Below are 26,112 nucleotides of genomic sequence, written 5' to 3'. Positions count from 1 at the left end.
GCACCTTGAGCACTTTTCACCTGCCAGTGTGGGTGGCGGCCACAAGGAGCCGAGTACATACAGACCCTGGCTAGATGAACTTCTACAGGGCTATCGGCCCGCCCGCATAAATGAACTTTTTTTTTTTTATTTCCTTTTGTTGCCCTTGTTTTTATTGTTGTAGTTACTGTTGTTACTGATGTCGTCGTTGTTGGCTAGGACAGAGAGAAATGGAGAGAGGAGGGGAAGACAGAGAGGGGGAGAGAAAGACAGACACCTGCAGACCTGCTTCACCGCCTGCGAAGCGACTCCCCTGCAGGTGGGGAGCCGGGGGCTCGAACCGGGATCCTCCTTGTGCTTCGCGCCACGTGGGCTTAACGCGCTGCGCTACCGCCCGACTCCCATAAATGAACTTTTCCTAAGCTCACAGCTCTGGGAGGTGGGAGGGAACGGGCTACCTGTCAGAAAGCAAACGTGCCGATCCCAAAGGGAGCCTCCAACACCCGGACGTCTCCAGGCTCCCCGGAGCGCTCCCAGTGCCCAGGCAATAGCGGGGGCGAACTACAAGCCCCAGAAGGCAGTGCGCGGCGCGGCTGGGTGTGGGCGAGTCCCGGACGTCCGGGACGTCCGCCTGTACAGACGGGGCGAGCCGGGCAACGCAAGGAGACTACAACTCCCGAGAAGCCTCGCGCGAGGCCCGAGTGGGGAGCGTTTGCGCCTGCGCGCCGCGGGCGGGGCTTCTGGGGCGGAGCGGCCACCATCTTGGAACGGGAGGCGGAGCAGAGCCGACTGGGAGCGACCGAGCGGGCCGCCGCCGCCGCCATGAACCCCGAATAGTGAGTGAGCCCCGCCCGCGCCGTCCGGCGCAGCCTCGATCCCGACTGCGGGGCCGTACGCGTACCGGGGTTGTCCGGCCTGGGTCAGGACTGCGCGGCGCCCCCCCACATCCGGGTGCCTCTTCCGCTGACACCCCCCCCCACATCCGGGTCCTGCCCCTCCCCTCGGGGCCCCCAGGACCCCGGCTCGGCACCCCGAGTTCTTACGCGGGCGTCCCAGCTACTGCGACCCCTAGGGGCGCCATCGAGAGCCCCGCGCGGGCAGGTGACCCCGCGCCGGGTCTCCGGGCCTCAGTTTCCCCACCTGCTGCTCGGGAGCGGCCGTCCGGGCCGGGATCGCGGGGGCCTGGCGCCGGGGGTCTCCGGGCGCCTGTCCTTCCCGCCCTCCCGGGTTTCAGCCCCGGGCCGCGGGTGCGGCGGGTGCGGCGGGTGCGGCGGGTCCTGCCCCGCGTCTCCCCACTCCCCTCCGCCGCGTGGCCCGCGTGTGGCGCCCAGACTTGCCGCCGACAGCTGCCCCCCAAGTGTCATGCGACTGAGACTCCTCTTCTGCCGCTGCCCCCCCCTCCTCCTCCTCCTCTCTCCCCCTTGCCAGACCTCGCGTTTCCTTGGCAAAGGGGGGAGCGCCGAGCTGGACTCCGGGGGGCAGCAGAGGAGGGGCCCCAGTGTAGGGGTCCCGGGGACGTGGGGTCTGGGCCTGGTCCCCAGTCTCAGCGCTGCGACCGACCGGGGGAGGAAAGGACCCCCCCCCCTCCCCCCGGTCCTCGTTCCGGGGAGGAACAGCGGCCCCTCGGCACCCGGCTCCCGCCTTCGCGGACCCTCCGCTGCCCAGCCGGGCACAGCCCATGTGCCCTCCGGGGTCGCCGCTGCAGCCGGGGCCGCGGATTCGGTGCAGACCACAGTGCCCGCCCTGCCGGCCGCCGCCGTGCCCGCGGGGGCGGGGGGCGGGGGGCTGGGGGGCTGGGGGGTGGGCGCCCTGCCTGAGCGCCTTCACGCTTCTCCTCGCTCCCGGCAGCGACTACCTGTTTAAGCTGCTGCTCATCGGCGACTCGGGCGTGGGGAAGTCCTGCCTGCTCCTGCGCTTCGCCGTGAGTAACTAAGACTCCCGCCTGTCCCGTTTGTCTGTTTCGTCTCTCTTGTCTGGGGTCCGAGCCGGTGGCCCGTGGGGAGGGGGGGCAACCCAGACTCGGGGGCCATCCAGGACGAAGCTGAACACGGGCACAGGCAGGGCTGGCAAGCTGGGGCGTCCGCCAGCTTGGGGCACCGGGGCCCCTCCGAGGGGGCGGCTTGCCCGAGGGCCTCAGGCCGCCCCCCGGGCCGGCGCTCCCCGCAGGATGACACGTACACGGAGAGCTACATCAGCACCATCGGGGTGGACTTCAAGATCCGAACCATCGAGCTGGACGGCAAGACCATCAAGCTGCAGATTGTGAGTGCTGCCGGGGGGGCGCGGGGAGGGGCTCGGTGTGGCCCGCGGGCCTGACCTGCCTCTCGCACCCTCTGTCCTGGCAGTGGGACACAGCGGGGCAGGAGCGGTTCCGGACCATCACTTCCAGCTACTACCGCGGCGCCCACGGCATCATCGTGGTGTACGACGTCACTGACCAGGTACCCTTCACGGCCACGGCCTGTGGTCTCCGACCCCTCCCCGCCCTCCCTCTCCGGATGCTGCCTGGAAAGGAGCCGGGCCTGGAGTTCGCTCACAAGTTGGGAGGCAGCAGCGTGGAAATGGATCTCCAGGCCCGGCCTTAGCAGAGCCGGGCCTCACACCTCCCCGCCGGCTTCCGCCGCCCGAATCCAGCCCTTCCCCACACCGTGTTTCCTAGGAGTGTGGCCACTTGGCGGGGCGGTGTGCTGGGCCTGGCGGGAGACTGGAGTAGCTGCTGCAGGGCCTTGGGCGAGAGGGGTCCTGCACCCTGGCCCAGCTGCCCAGGGCTCTGGGAGCTGTGTCTGCCGCTCGGTGCTCTGTCACGACCCCTCGGCCGCGGCACTAGTGGCAAAGCTCAGCCCGTCCCACCTGCCTTACGGTCAGCAGAACTTAGCACCCAGGTCTCTTGCTGTCTTAGCAGCCTAGACACGGCCGTGGGTTTTTCTTAAGTGCTTTATTAATGAGGAATAGTGATACCAGAGCCCTGTTCAGCTCTGGCTTATGGCAGTGCTGGGGATTGAACCTGGGACCTCAGAGCCTGAGGTGTGAGTCTTTTGCAGAACCGCTGTGCTGTTTGCCCAGCCCCAGGCTGACTTTTCCAAGTAGAGCTCGTCCAGGTAGAGCTCGTCCAGGCGGGAGCAGGGCAGCCACAGCACCTGTTTTTTTTGTGTGTGTGTGTGTGATATTTATTTATTCTTTTTCTTTTTTTTTTTTGAGGGGAAGGAACACTGGGGTTTCACATATGAGAGTTCATTGCTCCTGGAAGAATTTTTTTTTTTTAATACTTATTTTTGAGAGAGATGCAGAGAGAGAAGCACCAGAGCACTACTCAGCTCTGGCTTATGGTGGTGCGGGGGATTGGACCTAGGACTTCAGAGCCTCAGGCGTGAGAGTCTCTTTGCAGAACCATTATACTATCTACCCTCGTCCCTTTTTTTTTTTTTAATATTTTCCCTTTTGTTGCCCTTGTTTTTTTGTTTTTTTATTATTGTTGTAGTTGTTGTTATATTGACGTTGTTGGATAAGACAGAGAGAAATGGAGAGAGGAGGGGAAGACAGCGACGGGGAGAGAAAGACAGACACCTGCAGACCTGCTTCACTGCTTGTGAAGCGACTCCCCTGCAGGTGGGGAGCCGGGGGCTCCAACAGGGATCCTTATGCCGGTCCTTGCGCTTTGCGCCACGTGGGCTTAACCCGCTGCGCTACTGCCCCACTCCCACACCTCAGTTTCTTTCAGTGAGGTGGGTCTCAGGCCTGAACCCGGGTCTCGCACATGGCAAAGCAGCACAGTCTCCAGGTGGGCCGTGTCCCCAACTCCAAGAGCTGCCTTCTGCCCCGTGTCACAGGAGGGAGCGCAGCGGTGGGAGCAGGCTCAGGCCCGTCGCTGGCCGGGCAGCAGACGCTGACAGCCCAGCCCTCGGCTTCCCCCTGCTGCCTTCCTTGCCACCCAGCCTTGCTACTTAGCGGGAAAGAGACCTGGGCCTCGCAGCTGCCCGGGAACTCACGGTGCACACTGGACAGCAGGCTGCTTCACTGGGACAGAGGCCACCGAGGACCTCTGACTGCCAGGCCCTGTGACCTTGTTTCTGCACTCGCTTGGCTGGCTTCGTGCCTCTTAGCTCTGGTCTCTCCTCTCCTGGATCGGCTTCCTGTCTGCAGTGCCTGCCTCCCGCTCCTCCAGATCCTCTCCAGTGGCTTGTCACACACGCACACACAGCCAGTTGTCATTCTGCCCCTGCCTCCTCGCCAGCCTGACTTCTTTCTCACGGGTTCTCTGTGGCTCCCCCATCTCGCGCTGTCTCGGTGCCACTCCTCTGTGCCCTACATTCTGACACTCTCCGGCTGGATCAGCTGGCATTCTCACAGTCTTACCCGCTGAACCAGGCGCTGGGGTCCCTGTGCCCCAGCGAGGCGACACCTGAGGCGTTAACTTGCCTTCGGTCTCACAGCCGACAGGCACAGCCGGAACCTGCACTTGGTTCTTTGCTCCTGCACCCCTGCCAGCCTCAGGCAGCCTCCACAAGTGAGCTCCCCGTCCTCCCCCAGCGGCTCCTGCACCCCCCACACACACACCGCAGAATCCCTGTCACCTAACCAGACGCTCTCCCGTCCCCCAGCGCCCCTCTGTCCTCCCCTGAGATAATAGCGGTGATGAGGATAATGGCAGCTCCTGTGATGAAGTGCTTGTTGGGAGCCCAGCCGCATTCATTATCTGGGGACAGCCCCCAGCCGTTGTCTCCGAGTCTCTGTTACCCGGCCGGCAAGAGCCTCCGAATTTTAACAACACGGAGGGGCCGTCCCAGAAGTGAGGAAACAGACCTGGCCGGGGCCCGGGCACAGCTTCTCTGCCCCAGAATATTCCAGCCACCTGGCTGTGGGGCTGCCCACCTTGCTGTTGTGGCCTGAGCTCTGCTCACACCAGCCGCCCCTGTGGTTGGCATGTTCCCCGTCTACAGCAGGGGCAGTATCACCTCCCCTAGGCCAGCGCCTCCGGCTCCCGTCTGCCTCCCCCAGTGCCAGCCACCTGGCCCTGGGCCACACGTGTCCTGGTCCTGAGAGCCTTAGGGTCGAGCCTGGGTTTGAGTCCCTCCTCTGTCCCAAAGTCAGCACAGAGCAGGCCTGAGACATAGCAGGAGGTGTGAGTTTGAGCTCAGTGTGGCTGCTTACTCCCAAGAAGGGTTAGTGACCAGTTCCAGCACTGTCATCAAGTCTTGTGTCGCTGTGCAGGCCGAGGGAGGAGGCCACCGGCGTGTGCCCAGAGTGCCTGCCTCCCCGTGGGTCGGTTCTGTGTGAGGACTTGTCACTGGACCTACGAGCCCGTCAGCCAGCAGAGAGCATTGTTCCACCGTCCCGTCCCCTGTGTTACTTTCCCGGGGTGCCGGGGCTTGATCTGCACGCAAGGCAGGTACCTTGCCTAAGGGGCATCTTAAAGCCTCTGCGGACGTGTGATTCTTGCTGGCCCCTGACCTCCACCCACATCTTCCTCTGGCGAGCGTCCTCTGATGTCATTGGTTGTGCACCCTGCAGCTGGGAGCAGAAGGGTTCTAGGCCGGCTCTTGGGGTCCTGGCCAGTCTGAGGAGGGTCCGGAGGAGAGTGAAGTGGAGGAGAGGTCCGGTCTTTCTGTGGGCAGGCATTGGGGCGGTGGGGGAAGTGTAACCTCAGCCCGCCCCCTCGCCCGCAGGAATCCTACGCCAACGTGAAGCAGTGGCTGCAGGAGATCGACCGCTACGCCAGCGAGAACGTCAACAAGCTCCTGGTGGGCAACAAGAGCGATCTCACCACCAAGAAGGTGGTGGACAACACCACGGCCAAGGTCAGCGGGGCCGGGCCTGGGGGGCCGCATCCGGGCGCCCCAGCCCTCACTCCCTTCCCTCCCTCCCTCCCGGCAGGAGTTCGCTGACTCCCTGGGCATCCCCTTCCTGGAGACGAGCGCCAAGAATGCCACCAACGTGGAACAGGCCTTCATGACCATGGCCGCTGAGATCAAGAAGCGGATGGGACCCGGGGCTGCCTCGGGGGGTGAGAGGCCTAACCTCAAGATCGACAGCACCCCCGTGAAACCGGCTGGCGGCGGCTGCTGCTAGGGGGTGCGAGCAGGGCCAGGAGGGGCGCCTTGTCCAGATGATGCCCCTGGAGGGGGCAGGAGATGCCTCCCTCTCCTGGGGCTTTTGAGTCTGTGGCCTGGGGGTGTCCTGGGCTCCCCTCTCCATCTGGCCCACATCCCTGCCCCTCTGAACCCGGGTTCTGTCAGAGCCCCCCCCCCCAAGGGAGGACACCCAGGACCTGTGGGGGGCTTGCTCCGCTGCCTTTGGTCACGCTCACAGATTACCCACCACACACCTTTCCTTGGGATGAGGGCTCCGTCTGCCTCCTGCCCCCACCCTTGTGTAAGTGGTGGGTGTTTCCTTCCCTTTTCCTCCTCTGCCCCCCACCCTCCCCAACTGCCCCTGATTGCACTCAGTGCCCAGAGCCAGGAATGGTGCCAGGGATCCAGGACCTCAGGATGGGCATGGGCCCTGGTGCCCAGCAGCCCGTCTCTCCTCCCCGCCCTTGCCCAACCCACATCCATAGTTCCAGCCATTCACCTGCCCTTGGGCCTGGGCACACAGAGGGCGGGTGGGCGGGCAGTGGGCTGGGCCTGTGTCTTGAGCCCAAAGGGAGCCTGCTCCTGCCGCCCCCCTGCCCTGCCAGAGCCAGGCCCGTGTGCTGCCTGCCCACCGTGCCCCTTTGTCCCCAAGGCAGGCGGAGGCGGAAGGCCCACCATGCCAGAGGCCAGGCACCAGCCTTAACCCTCTCTCTGCCGGCACCTCCTGCCACGTGTGGCTGCTTCTCTCTCCAGGGCAGAGCCTCTCCCTGTCGCTACTCTGGGGAATGCGGGTGCAACCCAGTGTTGGGGGCCTCTCCACTCACCTCTCCCACTAGGACCTGGCCCCATGCCCTTCGGCTCAGCTGCTTCCTGCAGAAAACCAAACCTTAGGTCTTGGCCCAGAACCCTGTGCTGTCTCTGCCTGCCCCCCCCCCCCCGTCCTGCCCCCAGCTTGTATTTAAGTCCCTGGGCCACTCCTCGGGGTGCCCCCACTCCCAGGTCCCCCTCCGGTGTCATGTCAGGCATTCTGCAAGGAAAAGCCACTTGGGGAAAGACGGAAAAGGACAAAAAGATAAAACCACAATAAATCTCCACTGGCCCTCTGGTGAGCGAGGGTTTTTGCAAGGAAACTCTGGCAGTGTGGTCTGTGGGGTGGGGCTGACCTACGGGGGTCCAGGCTGGGCCTCTCGGGCGCGGGTGGCTGCCGAAAGCCCTTGACCCACTTCCCGAGCCAGGAGAGCCGCAGCCAGTGCGCGGTGGCCGGTCTCGGGGGCCCAGAGCCGGCCGGTCGGGCGGGGTCGAGCGCACACCCGCTCCTCCCGCCGCTCCAAGTTCGAGCCCGGCGTCCCGCCCGGGACAGTGGCCAGCGCGGGCACCTCCGAGTGGGACGCGGGCGAGGGCGGGTGTGCGGCCAGCGCGGGGTGGGCTCTCCGCCGGGGTGGCCCCGAGTGGGGGGGCCGGGGGGGCGCGCGGAGCCTCGGCCCCGCCCGAGGCGCCTCGCACGCGGCCCCGCCCCCGGCTCCGCCCCGCCGGCTTCGCGGGCTGGAGAGCGAGGCGGCCGCGGGCGAGGGATCGCAGGATGAGCGATCGGGGCCCGGGCAGTCGGCAGCGGACGCGCCCCCCGAGCCCCCCGGCCCGCGTCCCGCACGGCCCCGCGCGGCCCCGCGGCCCCGTCCCCGGCCGCGCCGCCCGCGTCCCCTGCGCCCGCGCCCGAGCCCTGCGGGCCATGCCCGGCCGGCCCTGAACGCGGGCCGGGGGGCGTCCGCTCGCGCCCGGGCCCCGCGCTGGCGCCCCCCGGGCCGCCGCCCGGCGCGGGGGCCATGGCGTTCACCTTCGCCGCGTTCTGCTACATGCTCACCCTGGTGCTGTGCGCCTCCCTCATCTTCTTTGTCATCTGGCATGTAAGGCCGGGCTGGGGCCAGGGGGCTCGGGAGGGGCGGGCGGGACCCCGGGATCCTCCCCCACGCCCCCCCCCCCGCCGGTTCGGGGCCGAGCGCCCCTTCCCCCGCTGCCCCCGCCTGTCCCTCAGTCTGTGGCATGTCTGTCGGGCCCTGACCCCTGGCCCTGCGGGTGCAGCCCGGGATGGGGGGCGTGAGCCCGAGATCCTATCCCTCTTCCCCTGCGCCGCCTCCCCCCTCCCCCACGCACGGACCGATCGCCCCTTGTCCATTGGGGAGTTTGTCTGTCTGCCCCTCCACCCTTTGTGGGTTTTTCCAGCCAGAGTGATGGAGCTGGTTGCTATGGCGACTGCATCTGTTTACAGGACCCACAGAGCAGCCCGTTAACCCTCTCCCTCCCCGCCCCCTCCCTGACCCAGCAGCAGGGCGCCAAGCAGCTGCAGCCGGAGACCCCTCGCCCCGGGAGCCCCGGCCGCTGCAGCGTCCCTCCTGCCCGGCCTCCACTTCCCGTGGCTCGGGGCGCCTTCAGGCTGTCACTCGAGCCAGCCTTGCACCTGCACCTGGGGGGGCACTTCCCTTTGTCCTGCCTTCTCTAATCACCTCCCCTTGAAGTGTCCCCTTCTCTTGGGGTCTCCTTCAGCACCCTGCTGCCTCCCTCTCACTCCAGCCCCTTGTTGGGGTCACTGCCCCCCCATCCCCCAGCTTCCTGTCCCCAAGGTGCATCTGACACCCAGCACTCACTTCCCTCATCTTCCCCCTGCCCTCTGTTCCCCTGCACGCCTTCCCCTCCGCTTGCTTCTCTCTCTGGGACCTGCCACCTGCTCCATCCTGGCTCTAGGCCAGCCTTTCCTTTCCCCACCCCACTCCCACCTCACACCAGGACCCGTCCTGTCCAGTGCGGGGCCAGGGCGTGAGCCTCCCAGCACAGCCCAGTGCCAGGCCTCCCTGCACTTCTCTGCCCCAGTTGCTCCTTCTCCTCAACCCCCTTGCAGATGTTCTTGTCCCCACTTTGTCCATCTTCTTCATCCATCTGGATCTCTCCACTCTCCTTCTCTTCAGGGGCCTTAGGCTGTCCTGGGTGGTAGGATCTGGTGTGGGGGGGGGCATCCTGAGGACCAGAAGGAACTGGGGAGACTGGGAACACAGGGCTAGTCAGCTCTTGGGAGAAAGGCCCCTGCAATCCAGGGAGCCTCTTTGCTCCATACCCACCCAGAGGGTCTCCTCCAGCCCCTGCGGGGGAGTGGGGGCTGTCCTCAGGGGGACACATCTTGGGAACCTGCATGAATACTGGTGGGAGGAGTGCCAGGGTGAATAAGACTCAGGCTTTACCCTGGGGGGCGGGGGGAAGGCTGTTGCCTAAGGTGCAAGAAAGAGCTCGAGCCTCCACAGGGCGTCTGCCTAGTGCCTCCTGGGTGCCAGGCACTGGTGGGCTGGCTGGCTGGTGGGGAGGCCTCAGCAAGTCCCAGGCCTGGAGTCCGTTTTTGGCTCACCCACCAGTGAGCAGAGCACTCAGAACAAGGCCTGCCTGGTGGGTGAGGAGGGAACAGGAGGTGTGGCGAGGTAGCCCGCAGTCCCAAAGCCCCGAGAACTAGCACCGCCCAGAGCAGGACCCGAGCCCACCCAGACACTGGGCCCAGGCCCCACTCATCACTAGGCAACCCTGGTGGTGAGTGACGTGTGTCAGCTGTCCCCGTGGGGGATTGTTTGTTCCAGGGGGCTGAGTCAGCGCCAGGCAGCCTGGGGGGTGGGAGGCGCGACACCCGCTGCCTGCTGGCAGTGCCAGCTCTGGGGCAGACAGACGGCACCCTTCCGCTCCCTGCTGGACCCCGTTACCATGCCTGGCGGGCAGGCCGGTGCCCAGAGTCAATGGGGAGTGTGTGTGGGGAGGGAGGGGGCTCCAGATGGCCCCTGCTCTCAGCAGGAAGCCTGTGTTCTTGCCTCTCTACCGTCTGGGTCTGATGCTGGGGGTGGAGGCCCACTGCCTCTTCCTGGGGCTGGCACAGAGGGTAGGGGAGGCCTAGTAGGTTCTCTACCCCTCCTCCTCCCTCCTCTGCCAGACTCTTCCCATCATTCCTTCAGACGTGCCCCCTATCCCGGTGAGGACACTGCATGATGCCCCCGAAGCAGGGGGCTCAGCCCCCTGGAGAACAGCTACCAAAGGGTTCTTGAGTCCACTTCATCCCCTACTCAAACCCCTGTCATTGCTTCGCCCCTCACCCCCACCTCTGCCCCCGAGGTCCCCTCTCTGGCCCGGCTGGCACACGACACCGCAGTCAGGATTTTGACTCTGGAGTAGTCAAAGTGGTGAGCATCCTGGCCTGGTGCTAACTGGCTGTGTGGTCTTGGACAAGTCACTTAACCTCTCTGTTTCTGCACCTGACAAATGACAATGATACCAGTCCCAACATCAGCAGGGGCCACGCACATCAAGACTGTAAATAGACATGGCTGGCAGGGATGTCCGTGCCCAGACAAGTGGCCAGGACATCACCCTGGCCATACCACTCTGCTCTCTTCCTCTCCGTGACTGTCCAGGACTCCCGTGCCCAGACAGACATCTGGCCCCGCTTCCCTGCCTGTCTTCCTTTCATCCCTTCTTCCATCCCACTTTCTCTCGGCTGGTCTAGTCCCCTGGAACCTGCAGTTTTCTGAACACCCCTTGTTCCCCCTGCTCTCTGGCTCTGCTATGACGGCTGCCCCGTCTGCTTCCATGAATACTGACACCCAGTCCAGCCTGGACCCCCGGCCCCACAGCTCTGCTCACCCCGGCTCAGACGTTTGCTTCCAAGCCTGGGGCTCCTCTCCAGCCAGCCCTGTGTCCCCAGAGCTGAACCCTGAACCCAGCGGAGCCCGTCCCTCCAGGCATGCTGAGGCTAGGAGCTGGCACCCTGAGGGCCCCCAGACTGATGCTGGGCCAGACCTGTCCCCCGGTACCTCAGTCTCCCCACCTCGGCAGCCAGTGCCCTCTGGTTGGGTCCCACGTATACAGTCCGGCGCTGCACTCCCACCCCTACACTCGCCCTGATGGGCACCACACACCCTTCTCCCAGATCATAGCCTTTGACGAGCTGCGGACTGACTTCAAGAACCCCATCGACCAGGGGAACCCAGCGCGGGCAGTAAGTGATACATGTGCTGTGCCGAGGTGTGTCCGTCTGTCTTTCCCTCTGTCGGGCTGGGGTGGGGGGTGGGAACGGGAAGCCAGGGGATGAGAGGGGAATGACTGTGCCCCAGCAAACACCTGGTGAGGGCTTAGGGCTCGGCTTGGGTTCCTCCTGGTGAGGAGGCTGTTGCCAGCCTCTGGGCTGTCACCATAGGAACACAAGTGAAGGTCCCTCCATAGCGACAGTTACCATGGGAATGGCAGGCTGCTTCCCTGCCAGCACCGCAGAGACCACTCGCGTGCCCCCTGGCGGCCACTGCAGAGTAGGGGGGCTCTGGAGGCAAAGGCAGTGAGGGCACCCCCAAAGCCCACTGCTCCACACACCCCCCATTGTGCCTTTCCCCCTCCTCCTACAGCGGGAGCGTTTGAAAAACATCGAGCGCATCTGCTGCCTCTTGCGGAAGGTCAGTGTGGGGCTGCGGGCAGGGGGGCTCCCAGCCAATTGGGTGGCGACTGGCAGGGTCCTGAGCTCCAGGTTTGCAGCGGTGGGTGGGGGGAGTAGGGAGTGACTCTTTGAACTCAGAGGCCAGCTCCCAGCTCCCTCTGTGCCCTGGAAACTCACCTCCACTCAGGCACTAGATCACTGACCTCACCCTCTCTCCCCAGCTGGTGGTTCCAGAATATTCCATCCACGGCCTCTTCTGTCTGATGTTTCTGTGTGCAGCCGAGTGGGTGACGCTGGGCCTCAACATCCCCCTCCTCTTCTACCACCTCTGGAGGTGAGGGTGGCAGCTGCCCCGGGCAGGGGGCACGGGGAGGGGGTGGCGGGGCACGGAGGGTGCGGTGACGGCGCTCAGGCCCTGCCCGGCCCAGGTACTTCCACCGCCCCGCGGACGGCTCTGAGGTCATGTATGATGCGGTCTCCATCATGAATGCCGACATCCTCAACTACTGCCAGAAGGAGTCCTGGTGCAAACTCGCCTTCTACCTGCTATCCTTCTTCTATTACCTGTACAGGTGAGGCCCTGCCCTCAGCAGCCCTGGGAAGTTGGGGGAGGGAGGCGCCTGGCACCTCACATCCAGTCCCGGGACAGCTGGGCCCCAACCTCCTGCCCTTTGCCCCTGGGGACCCAGGGTGGCCTGACAGCTGACCCAGCCTTGCTGCCTCTCTCCTCACAGTATGGTTTATACGCTGGTGAGTTTCTAAGGGGGAAACCGGCCAGGGAGCGAGCCCAGAACGGACCGGACGCCTGTGCACCCCCAGCCCTGCCCCCGGCCGCAGAGGCCACAGCCCTGGGGAGGGAGGGGGCACTGGTGCCCCCTGCCTCCTTTCCACCACCCCCCAAACTGCTGCTGCGGGGCCTTCCCGCCTTCAGAGCCCCCTCCCTGTGGAGTAGGGGGTGGGCAGAGCTCTCCCAAGCACAGGGGCTCCTCTGCCAGCCCTTGGGCATGGCGGCCAGTCCTGAGTGGGGCGGGACCTCTGGCCTTGTCCGCTTCAGGGGGAGCCTGGGCCCTGCCAAGGGGCAGGACTTGACCCTGGGAGTTCTGGGCCAGCCCCTGCCCTCTCACACCCTGAGGCTCCCCCTGCAGGTGGGGGGGTACCCGCACCAGGAATGAGCAGGCTCAGCAGGGGGACAGCCCCAGTCCCAGTCTGCCCTCTGCCCTCCCCAGGCTCTCCCTCCAGACTCCTCCCTGCCCCCTGGACCCACGTCCTGGCCACCCCATCTCTTGAACCTATTTTCTATGTCACCTGAGGAGACTGGCACCCCCTCCCCAGCCATTTGTGACAAAATATGAATAAACTACTGCAAACACATAGGCCCCGGGTCTGCTCGTGAAAGGCTTGCAGATGCAGACACAGGGCACTGATGGGCTAACGCCCCGGTGTAGCCAGGCGAACCCCACCGGCCCACAGACCCCAGAGGGTCCCCCGTGATGAGGGGCCTGTGAAGCCTCCTTGGCAGCTGCCCCTCCCATCCTCATTTGCCCAGATAAGCAGCTGTTCTTGATGAAACTTTCTCCAGGAAGCCCCCCTGGGTTGCCCTCGCTTTCCACACACAGCCTGGCCTTCTGGACTAGGCACAGCCCCCCCCCCAAGGGCCAGCATCTCCCCCTGGGGCCCCAGAAACAAGGGTCAGACGAGGTCGGGGAAACCAGATCTTCAATGTATGGAAACGCTTGGTGCCTGTGGGGCCAGGGGTCACCGCACCAGGTGGAAAGTCAGCCAGTAAATGATGAGGGGCTGGAAGGCCGCCGCCCCCAGAGTCAGGTAGAGGTGGAGCTGCTGCCGAGGGGCCGGGCCCCCCATGTTGTCGGGGCCCAGGGCTGCTGTCCTCAGAGAGCGCACCTGGGGAGAGAGCAGAGCTGAGGCTGGGCAGGAAGGTGAGGCAGGCAGCCCTCGCCAGTTGAGGAGCGGGCCCAGACTCACGATGAAGTACATGAGTGCAGAGGAGGTCCAGGCCAGCGCCACGTAGTAGCCGTCACTGCCAAACACCAGCCCCGTGAGCACACTGAGGATCATCCTGGGGACAGAGGGGCAGAGTGCTGGCAACCCTCCTGGGGCCCCGCCCAGAACCCCCCCTTTTCCCTCCACCTGACCACATGGGGCCCCTGGAGGCTCAGGGAGACAGAGACGGCACCGCCGCAGTGCCGGGACTCACATGCCAAGTCCCGCGCTCCAGCCTGTCCCCTGCCCCAGAGCTGAGTGGGGGGCCTGGTCAGAAGAGCAGACACGGCACAGGACTCGACCCTGGAACCCACCCTGGGACCCTGTCACCACGCCAGCTCAAGGCCCTCCCATGCTCCTGGGTGACATGGGGGGTCCTCGTCCCAGCAGGGAGTCAGCACAGGTCACGAGCAGCGGTGGACAATGGAAAGTCCCGCTGACAGCCGAGCTGGAGGCCTGAGGCTCACCCCACATATTTGTAGCCACTGTAGGCCAGCAGGTGGAAGGTGCTCAGGTCGCTGCGCACGGTGGCCAGGTAGATGCCCAGGAGCAGGGCCAGCACCTCCATCACGATCCACACCAGTGCCGTGCTGGCACACAGGCCCAGCACCTCGGGGGAGAACCTGCGGCCATGGGGGGTGTGTGTTGGGAAGCAGCCGCCTTGGGGGGTGCACCAGTTCCCAAGGAAGGGGGAAGGTGTGGGGGTGCGGGCGGCAGCACTGACCTTTTCTGAATGCCCAGAGCCATCCCGGCCAGCAGAACATAGGTGATGAAGGCCATTGCTGCCGAGAGCCAGAGAGATGCCATTGGCCCAGCTTCCTTGCCCAAAGTCCCTGCACCCCCCACCCACACGTACACATTCACAGCCACGAATGTCCTCTAGGTTCTGAGCCCCGACTTTCCTGCATAGCCCAGCCTGTCAGGTTCAGCCTGAAATGCCTTTCACTCCTCAGCCCTGTCCCCAGGTGTGTGCCCCCTGACCCTCTCTCTGGAATTCTTCCTCCTGTCCCCATGTTGGGACACACAGCCCATGAGCTCACCACCCTTGCCTGTTTCCCCAAGAAACACAAGGGAAGGATGTGCCCACAGGAGGGCACAGTGTCTGGGGGCCAGGGAGCCAGCCCCATCACCCCTAAGCGGTGTAGCCTCAGACTCAAGTCTCTCTGAACCTTGACTTCCACCTGACTCAGTGGCTCTGAGGTCAAAAGAATGAAGGCTAGAATGGTATCCCACCTGGCGTGGCTGGGTGGCTGACTGCCCTGGCATGCCCACCCATCCTCTAGGGTGTCCACCACGAGCTCCACCTTGCCCAGGGGGAGGAATCCCACAGCCCAGTGCAGAAGATTGGCCATAGTGAGTGGGCAGGCGTGAAAGCCCAGAGAAGAGTAATCACATCCCCAAGAGGAAAGGTGCAGGTGCAGGCCCCTGGGGACAAGCATTGAGGACAGCATTTCCCACGTGCATCCTATGGGCCAGGTGCTCTGTTGTGCCCCCCCCCCGTGTGTACACATGTACACACACACACACACACACACACACACACACACAATCTCGACACTCTTTGAGAGAGATGGGGCTGGTGTGATTCCCACTCTGTAGAAGGGTGAGAGGAGCCAGCCTGAAGTCCCTCAACCAGAAATGGGGCCCCGGACTGCAAAAGGACGTGGTCAAGTCCAGAGTTAGGAAGACAGCAAAGGGAGTCTGTGGGGATAGAGTGTGGGAGCTCTACTGGTCACCCTGCCCCACACATGTCCCGCCTTCAGGAACCACCACACAGAATGCACCGAGCTCAGACACTGAATCACACACGGGCCTCGGTCTTCTCACTGATGCCTAGCCAGGTCCGGAGACTCACTGGGGATATAGAGGTCGGGGGCGTTGAGGTCTTGCCGTGGGGGCAGAGGCACATCACGACTGTACTGCACTTCCCAGTTCTGACAGTCCGGGGCAGGAGAGAAAGACACGAGAGAGGGGGTTGAGGTCTAGGGGCAGGAGGAAGGCAGAGGACCCCGCCAGCTCACCTGCTCACCAGCTCACCTGGTGCGTGTAGGGAAAGACCAGCAGCCCCAGCTTCTTGGCTACATAGGCTGTATCCACAGCGAAAAAGTACTTGAGTTTGTTCACAGACACAAAGCGATGCAGCTGGGGGGGGGGGGGAGGGGGAGAGAAGGCTGTGGGCGCCCTGCACCCCAGCTGCTCCTCCTCAGAGGCTGGTGGTGAGGATGCTGTGGGGTTCCCTGATGACCCAGCCCTGGCCAGAAATCCTGCCGCCCTCTCCCTGGGGGTGAGCCACACCTCCTTGTGCACCATGTCCTTCCCGTGGGATGCGATGGAGCTGCCATAGGCCATGGCCACGTTGGCCATCGGGTCCCCAAGCAAGTGGTTGACATTGAAGGCCACCTCGGCTCCTGGGGCTGGGTAGCCCCCCGGCTGGCTGGGGTATCCACCACTTGTGTCATCGAAGAGGGGTGGGGGCTCTGGAGCTGCCCGGGCCCTGTGCTTGGAGCCTGTGGGTTTGCAGGTATCCGATTAAATAAATGATGGAAGGACCAGATCGGAGCCTGAGCACAGCCCCTTCCTGGGGATGGCAGCCCTGTGTGGGTCCTGGGAGCCCCAATGAGCAGGGAAGCAAACTCTGGCTGGCAGAGGTCAGCAGCTGCACCAGAAGCAGCTCTGACGAGGGGTCCTTTGGGGGAAGTGTTAGATGTCTGAAAAAGAACTGAGGCAGTTGTCTGGAAGTGCTTGCCCACAAAGGGGGCCCTGAAGCAGTGTCCGGAAGTGGCTGGCCACCTGGGAGGCCCAAACACGAGATCTCAGATCTGGGCCTTGGACAGCGGGTGGGAAGCTCGGTAGGTGCTGAAGTTGACTGGGAAGGACGTCCGCGAGTGAACAAGGATGGGAAAAGAGACGGCTGGGCACCCTGTGGCCCTGGGCAGTGGTCAGGGACCCTGGCACGGCTGTGACAGAGAAAGGAGGCCGAAGAGGGAGCCCCAGCTGTGCCGTCAGCGCCTCGTGTGGACTGCGCCGAGGGGGCAGAGTCCAGGCCGCGCTGACAAACGGCAAGGAGCGGAGAGCCGAGGGGCCCCCGCCGCTCTGGGTGGCAGACTCGGCCCCCCGTCCCTCGGGGTGAGCGGGCCGCCGACCCTCCTCCGCCGGCCGGGCCGTGTCCCGCCCGCCCGCGCCCCACGCACCATGGGCTCCGTAGCCCGAGTGATAAGCCATGGCCGCCTCGCTCGCTGTCCCCCGAGGGCCCGTGCGCCGCCTCCCGGGTGCGAATACTAATGAGGCAGCCGCTCCGCTCACGGGCCACCGACCGAGGACACCCAGCAGCCCGACACGTCCCCCGACCGCCCGACCGCAGCCGCCATGTCGAAGCGTCACCCTGCGCCGCCTGCGATTGGCTCCTCGGAGGCTCGGGCCCGCCCCTGCCCTCTTTATAATTGGCTGAATCCGCGCCCCGACTGAAGCGGATTCGCCGACAGCCGACTTCCGGACGGGGGGAGAGGCGGAGCCATGCGAGGCGCTCTCGGATTGGAGGGTGGGGTTTCCAGTGCTCGGCCGTGCAGCCAACAGAGGGCTGCGGGCACTTCCGCGCCTGCGCAGTCACGCACTCGACGCTCGCGCTGCCACGACTACACCGGGCCGAGACCCGGGCGCGGAGGGCGGCGGCCTGATCCCGGGGACGATCCTCCCGCGCGGGGTGTCCTCCGGAAGAGGCCGGGGCGCCGGGACGCCCCTCCTCTGGATGCGCGTTTTTTTTGCCCCGTCCGCCGCGCTGCCCCCAGTCCTGGCACGGAGCCGGGCTGCCCGGGAGCGGTCGCTAGGAGGCGGGGCGGGCGGTGACCGCGGCCGAGATGCGACCCCGCCTCCCGCCCCTCCTCCGCCAGGTGCTGTCCGCCCCCCCGGTGCTGAAACGCCCTGCCGCCATCCCTCTGGGGGCCGGCCGCCGCACGCGCCCGCCGCACACAAAACACTGACGCCCCAGAGATTGGGTGACATGGTTGGGGCTGCACCTTGCACCAGCTCCGTCGGCTCTCCAGGGGACCAGCCCCTCTGGGGGTGGAAGGTGCGGGTGAAATGCCTGAGTCACTGCTGACCCCGCGGAACCCCCCCCCCCACGCCCCGCTCATCCCGGGATCGCCCTGCGCTCCCCACCCCGCTGCAGACGGTCTGCAGGGTCTCGGGGCCCACAGACTTTCAGTCCGCGTTCCCCAGAGAGCCAGATCGGGTGTTCTGCGTCTGAGGAGTCGGCAGCGTGCAGTTACACGAGGTGACCTTTCTGCTCTCCAGACAAGCCACGTGGTCCAGCCGCAGGGCCTTTGCCCAGGATTTCCCTCCACCTCGGATGCTCCCTACACGCGCCCCTTCCCCATATCCACTTGTGGAATCCGAGTTTTCTTGTCTGTCAGGGAGACTAGGGGACACAGGCCTTCACCTGGAGTGAAGTCCAGAGGCCAGGTCCAAGGACATCTGTGTCAGGAGGAGGGACCGTGTGCGCCCTCCACTGCTCCCCTCATCCTCACAGCACCAAGTGCAGTTCTTATAAAAAAAAAAAAATCAAAATAGGGCTGGAGTACATAGCATAATGGTTCTGCAAAGATACTTCCATGCCTGCGGCTCTCAAGTCCCAGGTTCAATCCCCTGCACCAGCATAAGCCAGAACTGTGCAGTGCTTCGGTAAAATGAACAAACAAATAAAAATAAAAAACAAAAACACCTAGCAAATATCTGTAATCATGTGGTGGTAAAGCCTTGGACTCCCCAGCATAAAGCCCTGAGTTCAAGCCCTGGAATCACATGTGCCAGAGGAAGGCTCTGGCTCTCTCTCATTCTCTTCTTCAGTAATACATAAATATTTTCTGGATATAACAAGTAAATGGGCAAAACCATTTCCTTGCTTTTCCCATTTCAGCTACCTCACCTCTAAATGAGTTAGGGCGCTGAACCAAATGGTCTTTGAGCTGCCCTTCGTCTCCCACGCCATCACCTCCCCCCCAAAAAAAAATCCATCTGGCTAAGTGCACATGGCGCAAAGCACAGGGGCCCGCCTAAGGATCCCGGTTGGAGCCCCCAGCTCCCCACCTGCAAGAGGTCGCTTCGCAAGCAGTGGAGAAGGTCTGCAGGTGCCTGTCTTTCTCTCCTCTCTGTCTTCCCCTCCTCTCTCCATTTCTCTTTGTCCTATCCAACAACAACAGCTATGACAACAATAACAACTACAACAAGCACAACAAGGGCAACAAAATGGGAAAAATAGCCTCCAGGAGCAGTGGATTCCTAGTGCAGGCACCGAGCCCCAGCAATAACCCTGGAGGCAAAAAAAAAAAAATTCCATCTGGCACGACAGCTTTCAAAGCCCCATCCGCTGGCTGTGACGCTGGGGTGGGGGGAGCATCAGTGAAAGTCTGAGACACCCTGAAGGACCAGGGAGCACAAGGTACAGGGCACCTGGGAAGTGAGTGCCCTGTGGGGCCTTGGGAAAGGAGTCACTTGGACTGCAGGGCCTTTCCATGCCCACTTCTCGGGTGGGTAAGTTGAGGCTGGGGTGAAAAGTCTTATCCAAGGTCATGCACGGTGAGGGGTGTCTGAGCCCCCAGTTTGCCTACTCTAAAGGGACCAGCGCCCCTGCCCCTTTCTGGGCGATAAGCACCCCCTTTTCTCCGAGAGAGGCGTCTGGGTGGGCGGCCTGCGGCCTGGGCTTGCTCCGCCAGGGTCCCGGCCAGGGGAGCCCCGTGCCCCCCCCCCAGGCAAGGACTCGCCCAAGGTCGCCAGCGCCCCCCGCCGCTGTGCCCAGCCTGGAGCCCCGGGGCGGGGGAGCCCCAGCCGTGCCAGGCGCTGCTGGCGGCGCCGGTGCCGCGGGGGCGGGGTCAGCGGAGGGCGGGGCGCCGGGCACCCCGCAGCCACCGCCGCCACCGCCGAGCTCGGGCAGCAGCCGAGCGCACTCCCTCCGCGGCCGCCGAGCCGAGCGGACGCCCCCCGGGGCCGCGCCAGCCTCCGCGCCCCCCTATCATGCCCGGGGCCCGGGCCGGGGCCGCCCCAGCAGCCTGGACACCATGCCCGAGGGCGGCGACGGCGACGGTGGGGAGGTGCCCGCGCTCATCCCGGACGGGGAGCCGCTGCGAGAGGAGGTACCCAGCGGTGCGGGTCGGGGCGGGGGCGAGGCCGGGACCTGGGGGGGGGGGTGGGCCTGCGGACGATGACGTCATCGGGGTCGGGGTGGGGGGGGTCGGGGTGGGGCGGCGGGGAAGGGGTGTGGGAGGCCACCGGGCCCCGGTCGCCCCCTCTGGCTGCCTCGCTCCCCGGTGACGTCAGCGTCCACCCCCGTGCGCCCCCGTTCCGCAGCGCAGCCCCCAGTCCCTGGGGTCGGGTCCCCATCCCGGCTCACGGGGTGTCCGGGCGGGCGGCGCCTGCAATGCAGCAGCCGCGGTGGCTGGAGCCCCGGTGAGGGAGCTGAGGGAGGCGGGGAGACAGGAAGGGAGGCGGCCCGAGGGTGCACCCTGCTGCCTGGGGACCCCCACCTAGGTGCACCCCTCCTCGGCCTGCACCTGCAAGGGGGCTGCGGGCCCCGTGGGAGGGATGGGGGGGCGGGACCGGGGCCTGTAGTCAGGTGTGGTGCGCTGGGGCGGCGCGTGAGTGCACGTGAGCCGGGCTGCCGTGGGTGCCCTGTGGAGGGTGTGGGTGGCAGGTGGTGGTGGGTGCGGGCTGCGGGTCTGGGCTTCTGAGGCCGCGTCTCTGTGGGCTAGGGTCTAGGCTGGGTGGGCTGGTGGGCTGTGCACCTGAGCTGCACACGTGACCTCGGTTCCCTTTCATAGTTTGTTTTTTTTTGGGGGGAGGGGGCCTAGCTGTGTGTTGGGCACAGATGAGGGTCCACTGAGTCCTGGCTGAGTGGGTCATGGGTGACTGAGTGTGTGCTCCCACCCTGCAGGGCAGGGCGCTGGTGGGTGGTGAGGGTCCTGGAGATGGGCCTGGTGGGACTGGGCTGGGAGGGGGACCACCTCATAGCCTCTCACCCCACCCCCTCAGACACTGCTTCCTTCCGCCCCCTTTACCCTTCCTCCCCTCCCCTTCTCTCTCCATGGGCATTGGGAGGAGGGAGGGGCAGCCTGGCAGCCCTGCCAGGGAGGGGCAGCTGAGCCCTATGGGCCAGGGAGTGGCCCCAGCACCCACAGCTGTGCCCCCCCCACACACACTGGGCACAGCCAGGAGGGAGTGGAGGCCTCAGCTCTGTCTGCTCCCCCCAGACTCACACCTCCCTTGTTCTCAGCTTCCTCTTTTTCACAGACTTAAAAGCCTCTCCCAAGTCTCTTGCCTTCCTAATGGAGCCCAGAGGCCACAGGGAGGAGCCGAGGAGCAGGAGGTGCTGATCCCACATCTGCTCTGGTTGAGTCCTCACAACCCCATTTCCAGATGAGGCAGCCGAGGCCCTGGGAGGCAAAGGGGCCCGCCTGAGGAGCAGTGGATCTGGCCCTGGTGCTGGGCTCCAGGGCTCCTGCTCCACACCCCCAGACTCCTGTCAGCCTGGTCTCCATCAAAGAGAGCCTGGTCTCCAGCTGGGCCACCAAAGAGACCCAGAGAGAGTGCAGACAGGGTGGCAGGGCCACACAGCAAGTCCAGGCAGAGTAGGGAGCAGTGCTGATTGTTCCGTGGCTGCCCGTCGGGGCTGCTTTCTGTTCTTAGCAGTGCTGAGCCGCTTTGTCCCAAGTGCCCTGGACTGAGAGGTGACAGCAAGCACCCAGTGGAGGGCAGGTGTGGGGCACAGTCCTGGGCTTGACGCCTGTGGATCTGCTGTGAGTTAGTTAGACTGGCGTGGGGGAGGGTTCAGTCCCTACCAGCCTCAGTTTCTCTGTCAGATGGGCAGTGGCATCGTGTTCTGGGGTCTCAGAGGTGCCTGGCTGGTGGTAGGTGGTGGCACCCTGTTCTGGGGGGCCTTAGGGGGAGCGCCTGGCTGGTGGGTGGGCACTTGCTGCCCTTGGAGCCTTGGAGGTGCCTAGCCAGGGTGTGGCCACCCTGACCCAACCCCTCTCTCCCTGACACCTTGCCCTGGGGCCCTTAGGAAGGTTCCTAGATGGTGGCGGGTGGACACCTGCCACCCTGCCCTGGGGGCCTCGGAGGTAGCTGGCCAGGCAGCGGCTGTCCTGACTGCCCTCTCCCTGCCCCTCCCTTTCTTCAGCAGCGGCCGCTGAGGCAGTCCCTGGGGAGCTCCCTGTGCCACGAATCGCACTGGAAGTGCCTGCTGCTCACGCTGCTCATCCACGCCTGCGGGGCCGTCATGGCCTGGTGCCGCCTGGCCACGGTGCCAAGGCTGGTCCTGGGGCCCGAAGCCACCCTGGCACGGGGGGCCGGCGGTCCGCCCCCCACCTACCCGGCCAGCCCCTGCTCTGACGGCTACCTGTACATCCCGCTGGCCTTCGTGTCGCTGCTGTACCTCCTCTACCTGGCCGAGTGCTGGCACTGCCACGTGCGCTCCTGCCAGGCCCCGCGCACCGACGCGCACACGGTGCTGGCGCTGATCCGCCGGCTCCAGCAGGCGCCGCCGTGCGTGTGGTGGAAGGCCACCAGCTACCACTACGTGCGCCGCACCCGCCAGATCACCCGCTACCGCAACGGGGACGCCTACACCACCACGCAGGTGTACCACGAGCGCGCCGACAGCCGCACGGCGCGCGGGGAGTTCGACTACTCGGCGCACGGCGTCCGCGACGTGTCCAAGGAGCTGGTGGGGCTGGCGGAGCACGCGGCCACCCGGCTGCGCTTCTCCAAGCGCTTCAGCTTCGGCAGCGCGGAGGCCGAGGCCGCCTACCTCACGCAGCGCGCCCGCTTCTTCGGCGCCCACGAGGGCCTGGACGACTACCTGGAGGCGCGGGAGGGCATGCAGCTCAAGGACGTGGACTTCCGCGACTCGCTGCTGGTCTTCGCCGACCCGCGCCGGCCTCCCTGGTACGCGCGCGCCTGGGTCTTCTGGCTCGTGTCGGCCGCCACGCTGTCGTGGCCGCTGCGCGTGGTGGCCGCCCGGGGCACGGCCCACGTGCACTACCAGGTGGAGAAGCTCTTCGGGGCCGTCTCGCCGCCGCCCCCCGGGGCTGTGCCCAGCGCCCCGCCGCTGTCGCGCGTGGCCACCGTGGACTTCACGGAGCTCGAGTGGCACATCTGCTCCAACCGCCAGCTGGTGCCCAGCTACTCCGAGGCAGTGGTCATGGGCGCCGGCACGGGCACCTACCTCCGCGGCTGCCAGCGCTGCCGTCGCTCGCTCAGCAGCAACTCGCTGCCGCCCTCGCGGCCGGCCGCCCGCCTGCCCTTCAGCCGCAGCCGCCTGTCCCTGGGGGCCAGCGGCCGGGTCACCACCGGGGTCTTCCGGAGCCTGAGCGGGGGTCCCCTGGGGCGGCGCGGCGAGGAGGACACGGAGCCCCTAGAGAGCCCGCCGTGCTACGAGGACGCGCTCTACTTCCCGGTGCTCATTGTCCACGGGGACGGTGGCTGCGGGGGGGACGGGCAGTCGGAGCGTTGACACCCTCCAGGCCCCCGCTGCGCCCTCCCACCAGGAGTCTGATTCCAGAGTCAAGTCCAGAACAAAGAAGAGAGACCAGCCAGCACGGGACAGGGTGGGGGGTGGAGTCCAAACAGAAGGAATGTAGTGATTAGGGGGGCTCATGAAAATGTGGGGGTCTCCCGGGGGCGTGTGGGATCCCCGAGATCGGGTCTGTAACCCCCAGCTTGGCTCTCCCCACCACCACACCAACCATTCCCTCCCCTTCATGGGGCTGATGGCCTGGCTTGGGTGCCTCAGGCTGGGCGAGGGGGCGGCGGTTCTAAAAAGCCTGGGGTGAGAGGGGTAGCGGAGGTGTCCTGAGAACAGCTGTTGCTGCAGCAGGAGACTGTCTGTGGCTTCACCCCTGCATGGCTGAGGCTGCCTTGGGTGCCCTCATGCCACCCAGAAGCACAAATTGGTGGTTTGGGGCCACCCCCAGCCTTTGAGAGAGATGTGAGACTGTAGAGCCAGTAGACCTGCAGCAACCCTCTGTCGGGGCCCTGCCACTAGGAGCACAGACTTGCCCTCCTCCACTCTCAAGCTCCCCCCTGCTGCACCCGTCCCCACAAACCCAGCTCCCCTTCAACCTGGGGCTCCTTCCCACAGCCCCCCTCAACCCAGGCCCCGTCTCTGCTGCTGCCCCTGCAGTCCGTGTCCACCTGTGACCACGCGCACACACACCCCTCTCTCTCTCTCCTCCTTCCCTGACTCCACCTTCCTGATAGCACACAGGGCCCAGGACCACCGGGCATCCGAGGGGCCCTGACCACAGCCTCCTGGACGATGCCCCGGCTCAGCTGTGGAGGCCCCCGAGAATACCATCCCTCGCCAACAGAGGAGAGAGAAGTCCCTTCCCTTCCAACTGGGGCTTCCACCCCCTCTCAGGGGCTGGTGGGGGAGGGAGGAGGCTGAGGAGAGGTGGAGAAAATAAATGGTGTGAACCAGAAGGTGTCCTAGGGTGCATTCCAGAGTGGTGAGTCCAGGCTGTTCCTCGGGGGCCACCTGAGTGGGTGGGGGCAGGGGCACAGACCTGGGTGCTGAGGGGCAGCTGCAGCCCCTGTTTCCCAGGAAAGCAACGAGCTGAGGAGCTCCTCGCCCAGCCTCGGTTCTCTGGATTTTGTCTGAGGCATTAGCAGCAGATGTGGCCTGGGCCTGGGTCACTATGCTGAGGACTAAGGGATGGTGGCAGGTCCTCCAGCTGGGGAGAAGGGCCAGGGCAGGAGGGGCTTATTGCTTGTGGGTTTTTAAGTACATATATATATATATATATATATATATATATATATATATCTCAGAGCACTGCTTAGCTCTAGCTTATGGTACATTTTTGTGGTTGCTAGGGCTTCACCACTCTAGGCTGACATTTCAGATAGAAAGAGAAATGGAGCAAGGGTAGATAGCATAATGGTTATACAAACAGACTCTCATGCCTGAGGCTCCAAAGTCCCAAATTCAATCCACTGCACCAGCATAAGTCAGAGCTGAGCAGTGCTCTGGTGAAAAAAAAAAAAAAAAGAGAGAGAGAGAGAAATGTAAAGACACCACAGCACCAGACCTTCTAGTCTGATGGGGGCCAGGCTCAAACTGGAGAATGTTTATTTTTATGAGAGGGAAAGAGAGAGAGGAGAGAGAGAGTGTCAGGCCTGCTCTGGCATATGCAATGCCAGGGATTGAACTTGGAGCCTTGGGTTTACAAGTCCTGTGCTCTAATGCTGAGGTATCTCCTTAGTCCCCCTTTTAAAAATTGCAGTGCCAAAGATCAGATTCAGAACCTGGTGTGTGTGTGTGTGTGTGTGTGTGTGTGCGCGCGCCTGTATGCACCCGTTGCTGGGCCATCTCCTTACTTCAGCTGTTTTGCTGGAGATAAAACCCAGGTCATGTGCTCTGCCACCATGCTACCTCCCAGACCCTGTTTCTTTACTCCTTGAATCTGCCTGGCCGTGTCACCTGACACATGCATCAGAAGCATGGTCACGCAACTTCTAGGGCTAGGTCTCCAGAGGCCTTGTGGCTGCAGGCTGGAGACCTCCACTCCAAGTTTCCTGACTGATGAGCGGACACGATGAGGAGGACCCAGCTCCCCAGCAAAGCCCCCTTGGACATGGTAGCTCTGACCAAGCCACTGTGCTGCTGCCCAGGAGGTGAGCGGATGGTTGAGCTATTGTGCTGGCCCTGCCCATGAATGATGCTTACTCCTGGCACCACACGAGAGCACCAAGGACAGTACCAGGGCAATTCCATGGAGTGGTATTATGCTTGGGGTCTGTCTTTCTCTCTCTCTCTCTCTTTTACTTTTTACCAGAGCACTTCTCAGCTCTGGTTTACGGTGGTGCAGGGGATTGAATCTGGGACTTTGGAACTTCAGGCATGAGAGTCTCTTTGCATAACCATTATGCTCTCTTCCCCTGCCTGGGTGTCTGTCTGTCTCTCTTTCTCAGTAGCAGCCCAGAGATGGCACACTGGATAACACTGGACTTACAAGCATGAGGTCCTGAGTTTGATTCCCAGTATGCATGTGTAAGAGTGATGCTCTGGTTCTCTCTCCCCTCCTCATTAATTACTGGGGTTTAGTTCCCACACAACTCCACTGCTCCTGGAAGCCTTTTTGTTTTGTTTCTTTTCTTATCTCTCCTCCAAATAAAGGATGACAGAGATAAGAGAAGACACTGTAGTATAGCTCCACTGTTCTTGAACTTTCTTCCCTACAGCTGCTGGCCCAGAACTCGAACCTGAGTCCTGCACATGATAATGTGTGTACTGGGCTTATGAGTCATGTGCTAGCCTGGGAACAACCCACCACATTGAAGCTTTAAGATTTTTTTTTTCCCTCCAGGGTTATTGCTGGGGCTTGGTGCTAACAAATGCACTGCTCTGCTCCTGGAGGCAAATCCCCTGCCTCTGGAGGCTATTTTTTTTTCATTTTTGTTGCCCTTGTTGTTTTTATTGTTATCAATAGTGTTGTTGAATAGGACAGAGAGAAATCGAGAAAGGAGGGGAAGACAGAGAGGGAGAGAGATAGACACTTGCAGACCTGCTTCATCAACTGTGAAGTGACCCCCCCTGCAGGTGGGGAGCTGGGGGCTTGAACTGGGATC

General features: G+C 63.9%; 4 protein-coding genes across 7 annotated transcripts; 3 read left to right on the top strand and 1 right to left on the bottom strand.

Annotated features, from left to right (window-relative positions):
• Positions 1-676: 676 nt before the first annotated feature.
• RAB1B (RAB1B, member RAS oncogene family) lies at positions 677-7,177 on the top strand. Of its 2 annotated transcripts, none has more exons than XM_016186254.2 (6): positions 677-815; positions 1,828-1,900; positions 2,146-2,241; positions 2,325-2,420; positions 5,643-5,750; positions 5,851-7,177. In XM_016186254.2, exons 1-6 carry the CDS (start codon positions 802-804, stop codon positions 6,043-6,045), a joined length of 582 nt encoding a protein of 193 aa, XP_016041740.1. In that variant the 5' UTR covers positions 677-801; the 3' UTR covers positions 6,046-7,177. The 2 variants fall into 2 exon arrangements, with proteins under 2 accessions (XP_016041740.1, XP_007518687.1); XM_007518625.3 differs by having other exon boundaries at positions 5,643-5,774.
• Positions 7,178-7,518: 341 nt separating this feature from the next.
• On the top strand, positions 7,519-12,864 carry CNIH2 (cornichon family AMPA receptor auxiliary protein 2). The gene is made up of 6 exons (XM_007518627.2): positions 7,519-7,948; positions 10,996-11,064; positions 11,465-11,512; positions 11,715-11,827; positions 11,922-12,065; positions 12,228-12,864. The coding sequence occupies exons 1-6, from the start codon at positions 7,868-7,870 to the stop codon at positions 12,253-12,255; spliced, it is 483 nt and encodes a 160-aa protein (XP_007518689.2). The 5' UTR covers positions 7,519-7,867; the 3' UTR covers positions 12,256-12,864.
• A 328-nt stretch (positions 12,865-13,192) lies between these two features.
• On the bottom strand, positions 13,193-16,899 carry YIF1A (Yip1 interacting factor homolog A, membrane trafficking protein). The gene is made up of 8 exons (XM_007518628.3): positions 16,686-16,899; positions 15,790-16,001; positions 15,532-15,636; positions 15,350-15,428; positions 14,219-14,276; positions 13,962-14,117; positions 13,477-13,570; positions 13,193-13,395 (listed from the first exon to the last, which is right to left on the bottom strand). Exons 1-8 carry the CDS (start codon positions 16,714-16,716, stop codon positions 13,249-13,251), a joined length of 882 nt encoding a protein of 293 aa, XP_007518690.1. The 5' UTR covers positions 16,717-16,899; the 3' UTR covers positions 13,193-13,248.
• Positions 16,900-19,391: 2,492 nt separating this feature from the next.
• Positions 19,392-23,964, top strand: TMEM151A (transmembrane protein 151A). 3 transcript variants are annotated; one of them, XM_016186255.2, is made up of 2 exons: positions 19,392-19,619; positions 21,665-23,964. In XM_016186255.2, exons 1-2 carry the CDS (start codon positions 19,545-19,547, stop codon positions 22,994-22,996), a joined length of 1,407 nt encoding a protein of 468 aa, XP_016041741.2. In that variant the 5' UTR covers positions 19,392-19,544; the 3' UTR covers positions 22,997-23,964. The 3 variants fall into 3 exon arrangements, with proteins under 3 accessions (XP_016041741.2, XP_007518827.2, XP_060031970.1); XM_007518765.3 differs by having other exon boundaries at positions 21,662-23,964; XM_060175987.1 differs by lacking the exon at positions 19,392-19,619 and adding an exon at positions 20,535-20,848 and having other exon boundaries at positions 21,662-23,964.
• Positions 23,965-26,112: the final 2,148 nt, after the last annotated feature.

This window comes from Erinaceus europaeus, chromosome 17 (assembly GCF_950295315.1).
Source record: "Erinaceus europaeus chromosome 17, mEriEur2.1, whole genome shotgun sequence".
Lineage (NCBI taxonomy): Eukaryota > Metazoa > Chordata > Mammalia > Eulipotyphla > Erinaceidae > Erinaceus > Erinaceus europaeus.
Note: the sequence above shows the minus strand (reverse complement) of the source record. Positions and strands in the feature narration are given on the sequence as shown.

Bases quoted from the DNA above. Each gene is read 5' to 3' on its own strand.
- RAB1B (XM_007518625.3), top strand. The intron at 2,421-5,642 runs GTACCCTTCACG...CCTCGCCCGCAG, and splicing joins TGTACGACGTCACTGACCAG to GAATCCTACGCCAACGTGAA. The intron at 5,775-5,850 runs GTCAGCGGGGCC...CCCTCCCGGCAG, and splicing joins TGGACAACACCACGGCCAAG to GAGTTCGCTGACTCCCTGGG.
- CNIH2 (XM_007518627.2), top strand. From the start codon at position 7,868: ATGGCGTTCACCTTCGCCGCGTTCTGCTACATGCTCACCCTGGTGCTG. The intron at 11,065-11,464 runs GTAAGTGATACA...CTCCTCCTACAG, and splicing joins AGGGGAACCCAGCGCGGGCA to CGGGAGCGTTTGAAAAACAT. The intron at 11,513-11,714 runs GTCAGTGTGGGG...CTCTCTCCCCAG, and splicing joins TCTGCTGCCTCTTGCGGAAG to CTGGTGGTTCCAGAATATTC.
- YIF1A (XM_007518628.3), bottom strand. From the start codon at position 16,716: ATGGCTTATCACTCGGGCTACGGAGCCCATG. The intron at 16,002-16,685 runs GTGCGTGGGGCG...GCAAACCCACAG, and splicing joins CTCGGGCTACGGAGCCCATG to GCTCCAAGCACAGGGCCCGG. The intron at 13,571-13,961 runs GTGAGCCTCAGG...CTCTGTCCCCAG, and splicing joins AGTGGCTACAAATATGTGGG to GATGATCCTCAGTGTGCTCA.
- TMEM151A (XM_060175987.1), top strand. From the start codon at position 20,567: ATGGGCATTGGGAGGAGGGAGGGGCAGCCTGGCAGCCCTGCCAGGGAG. The intron at 20,849-21,661 runs GTGCTGATCCCA...CCCTTTCTTCAG, and splicing joins GAGGAGCCGAGGAGCAGGAG to CAGCGGCCGCTGAGGCAGTC.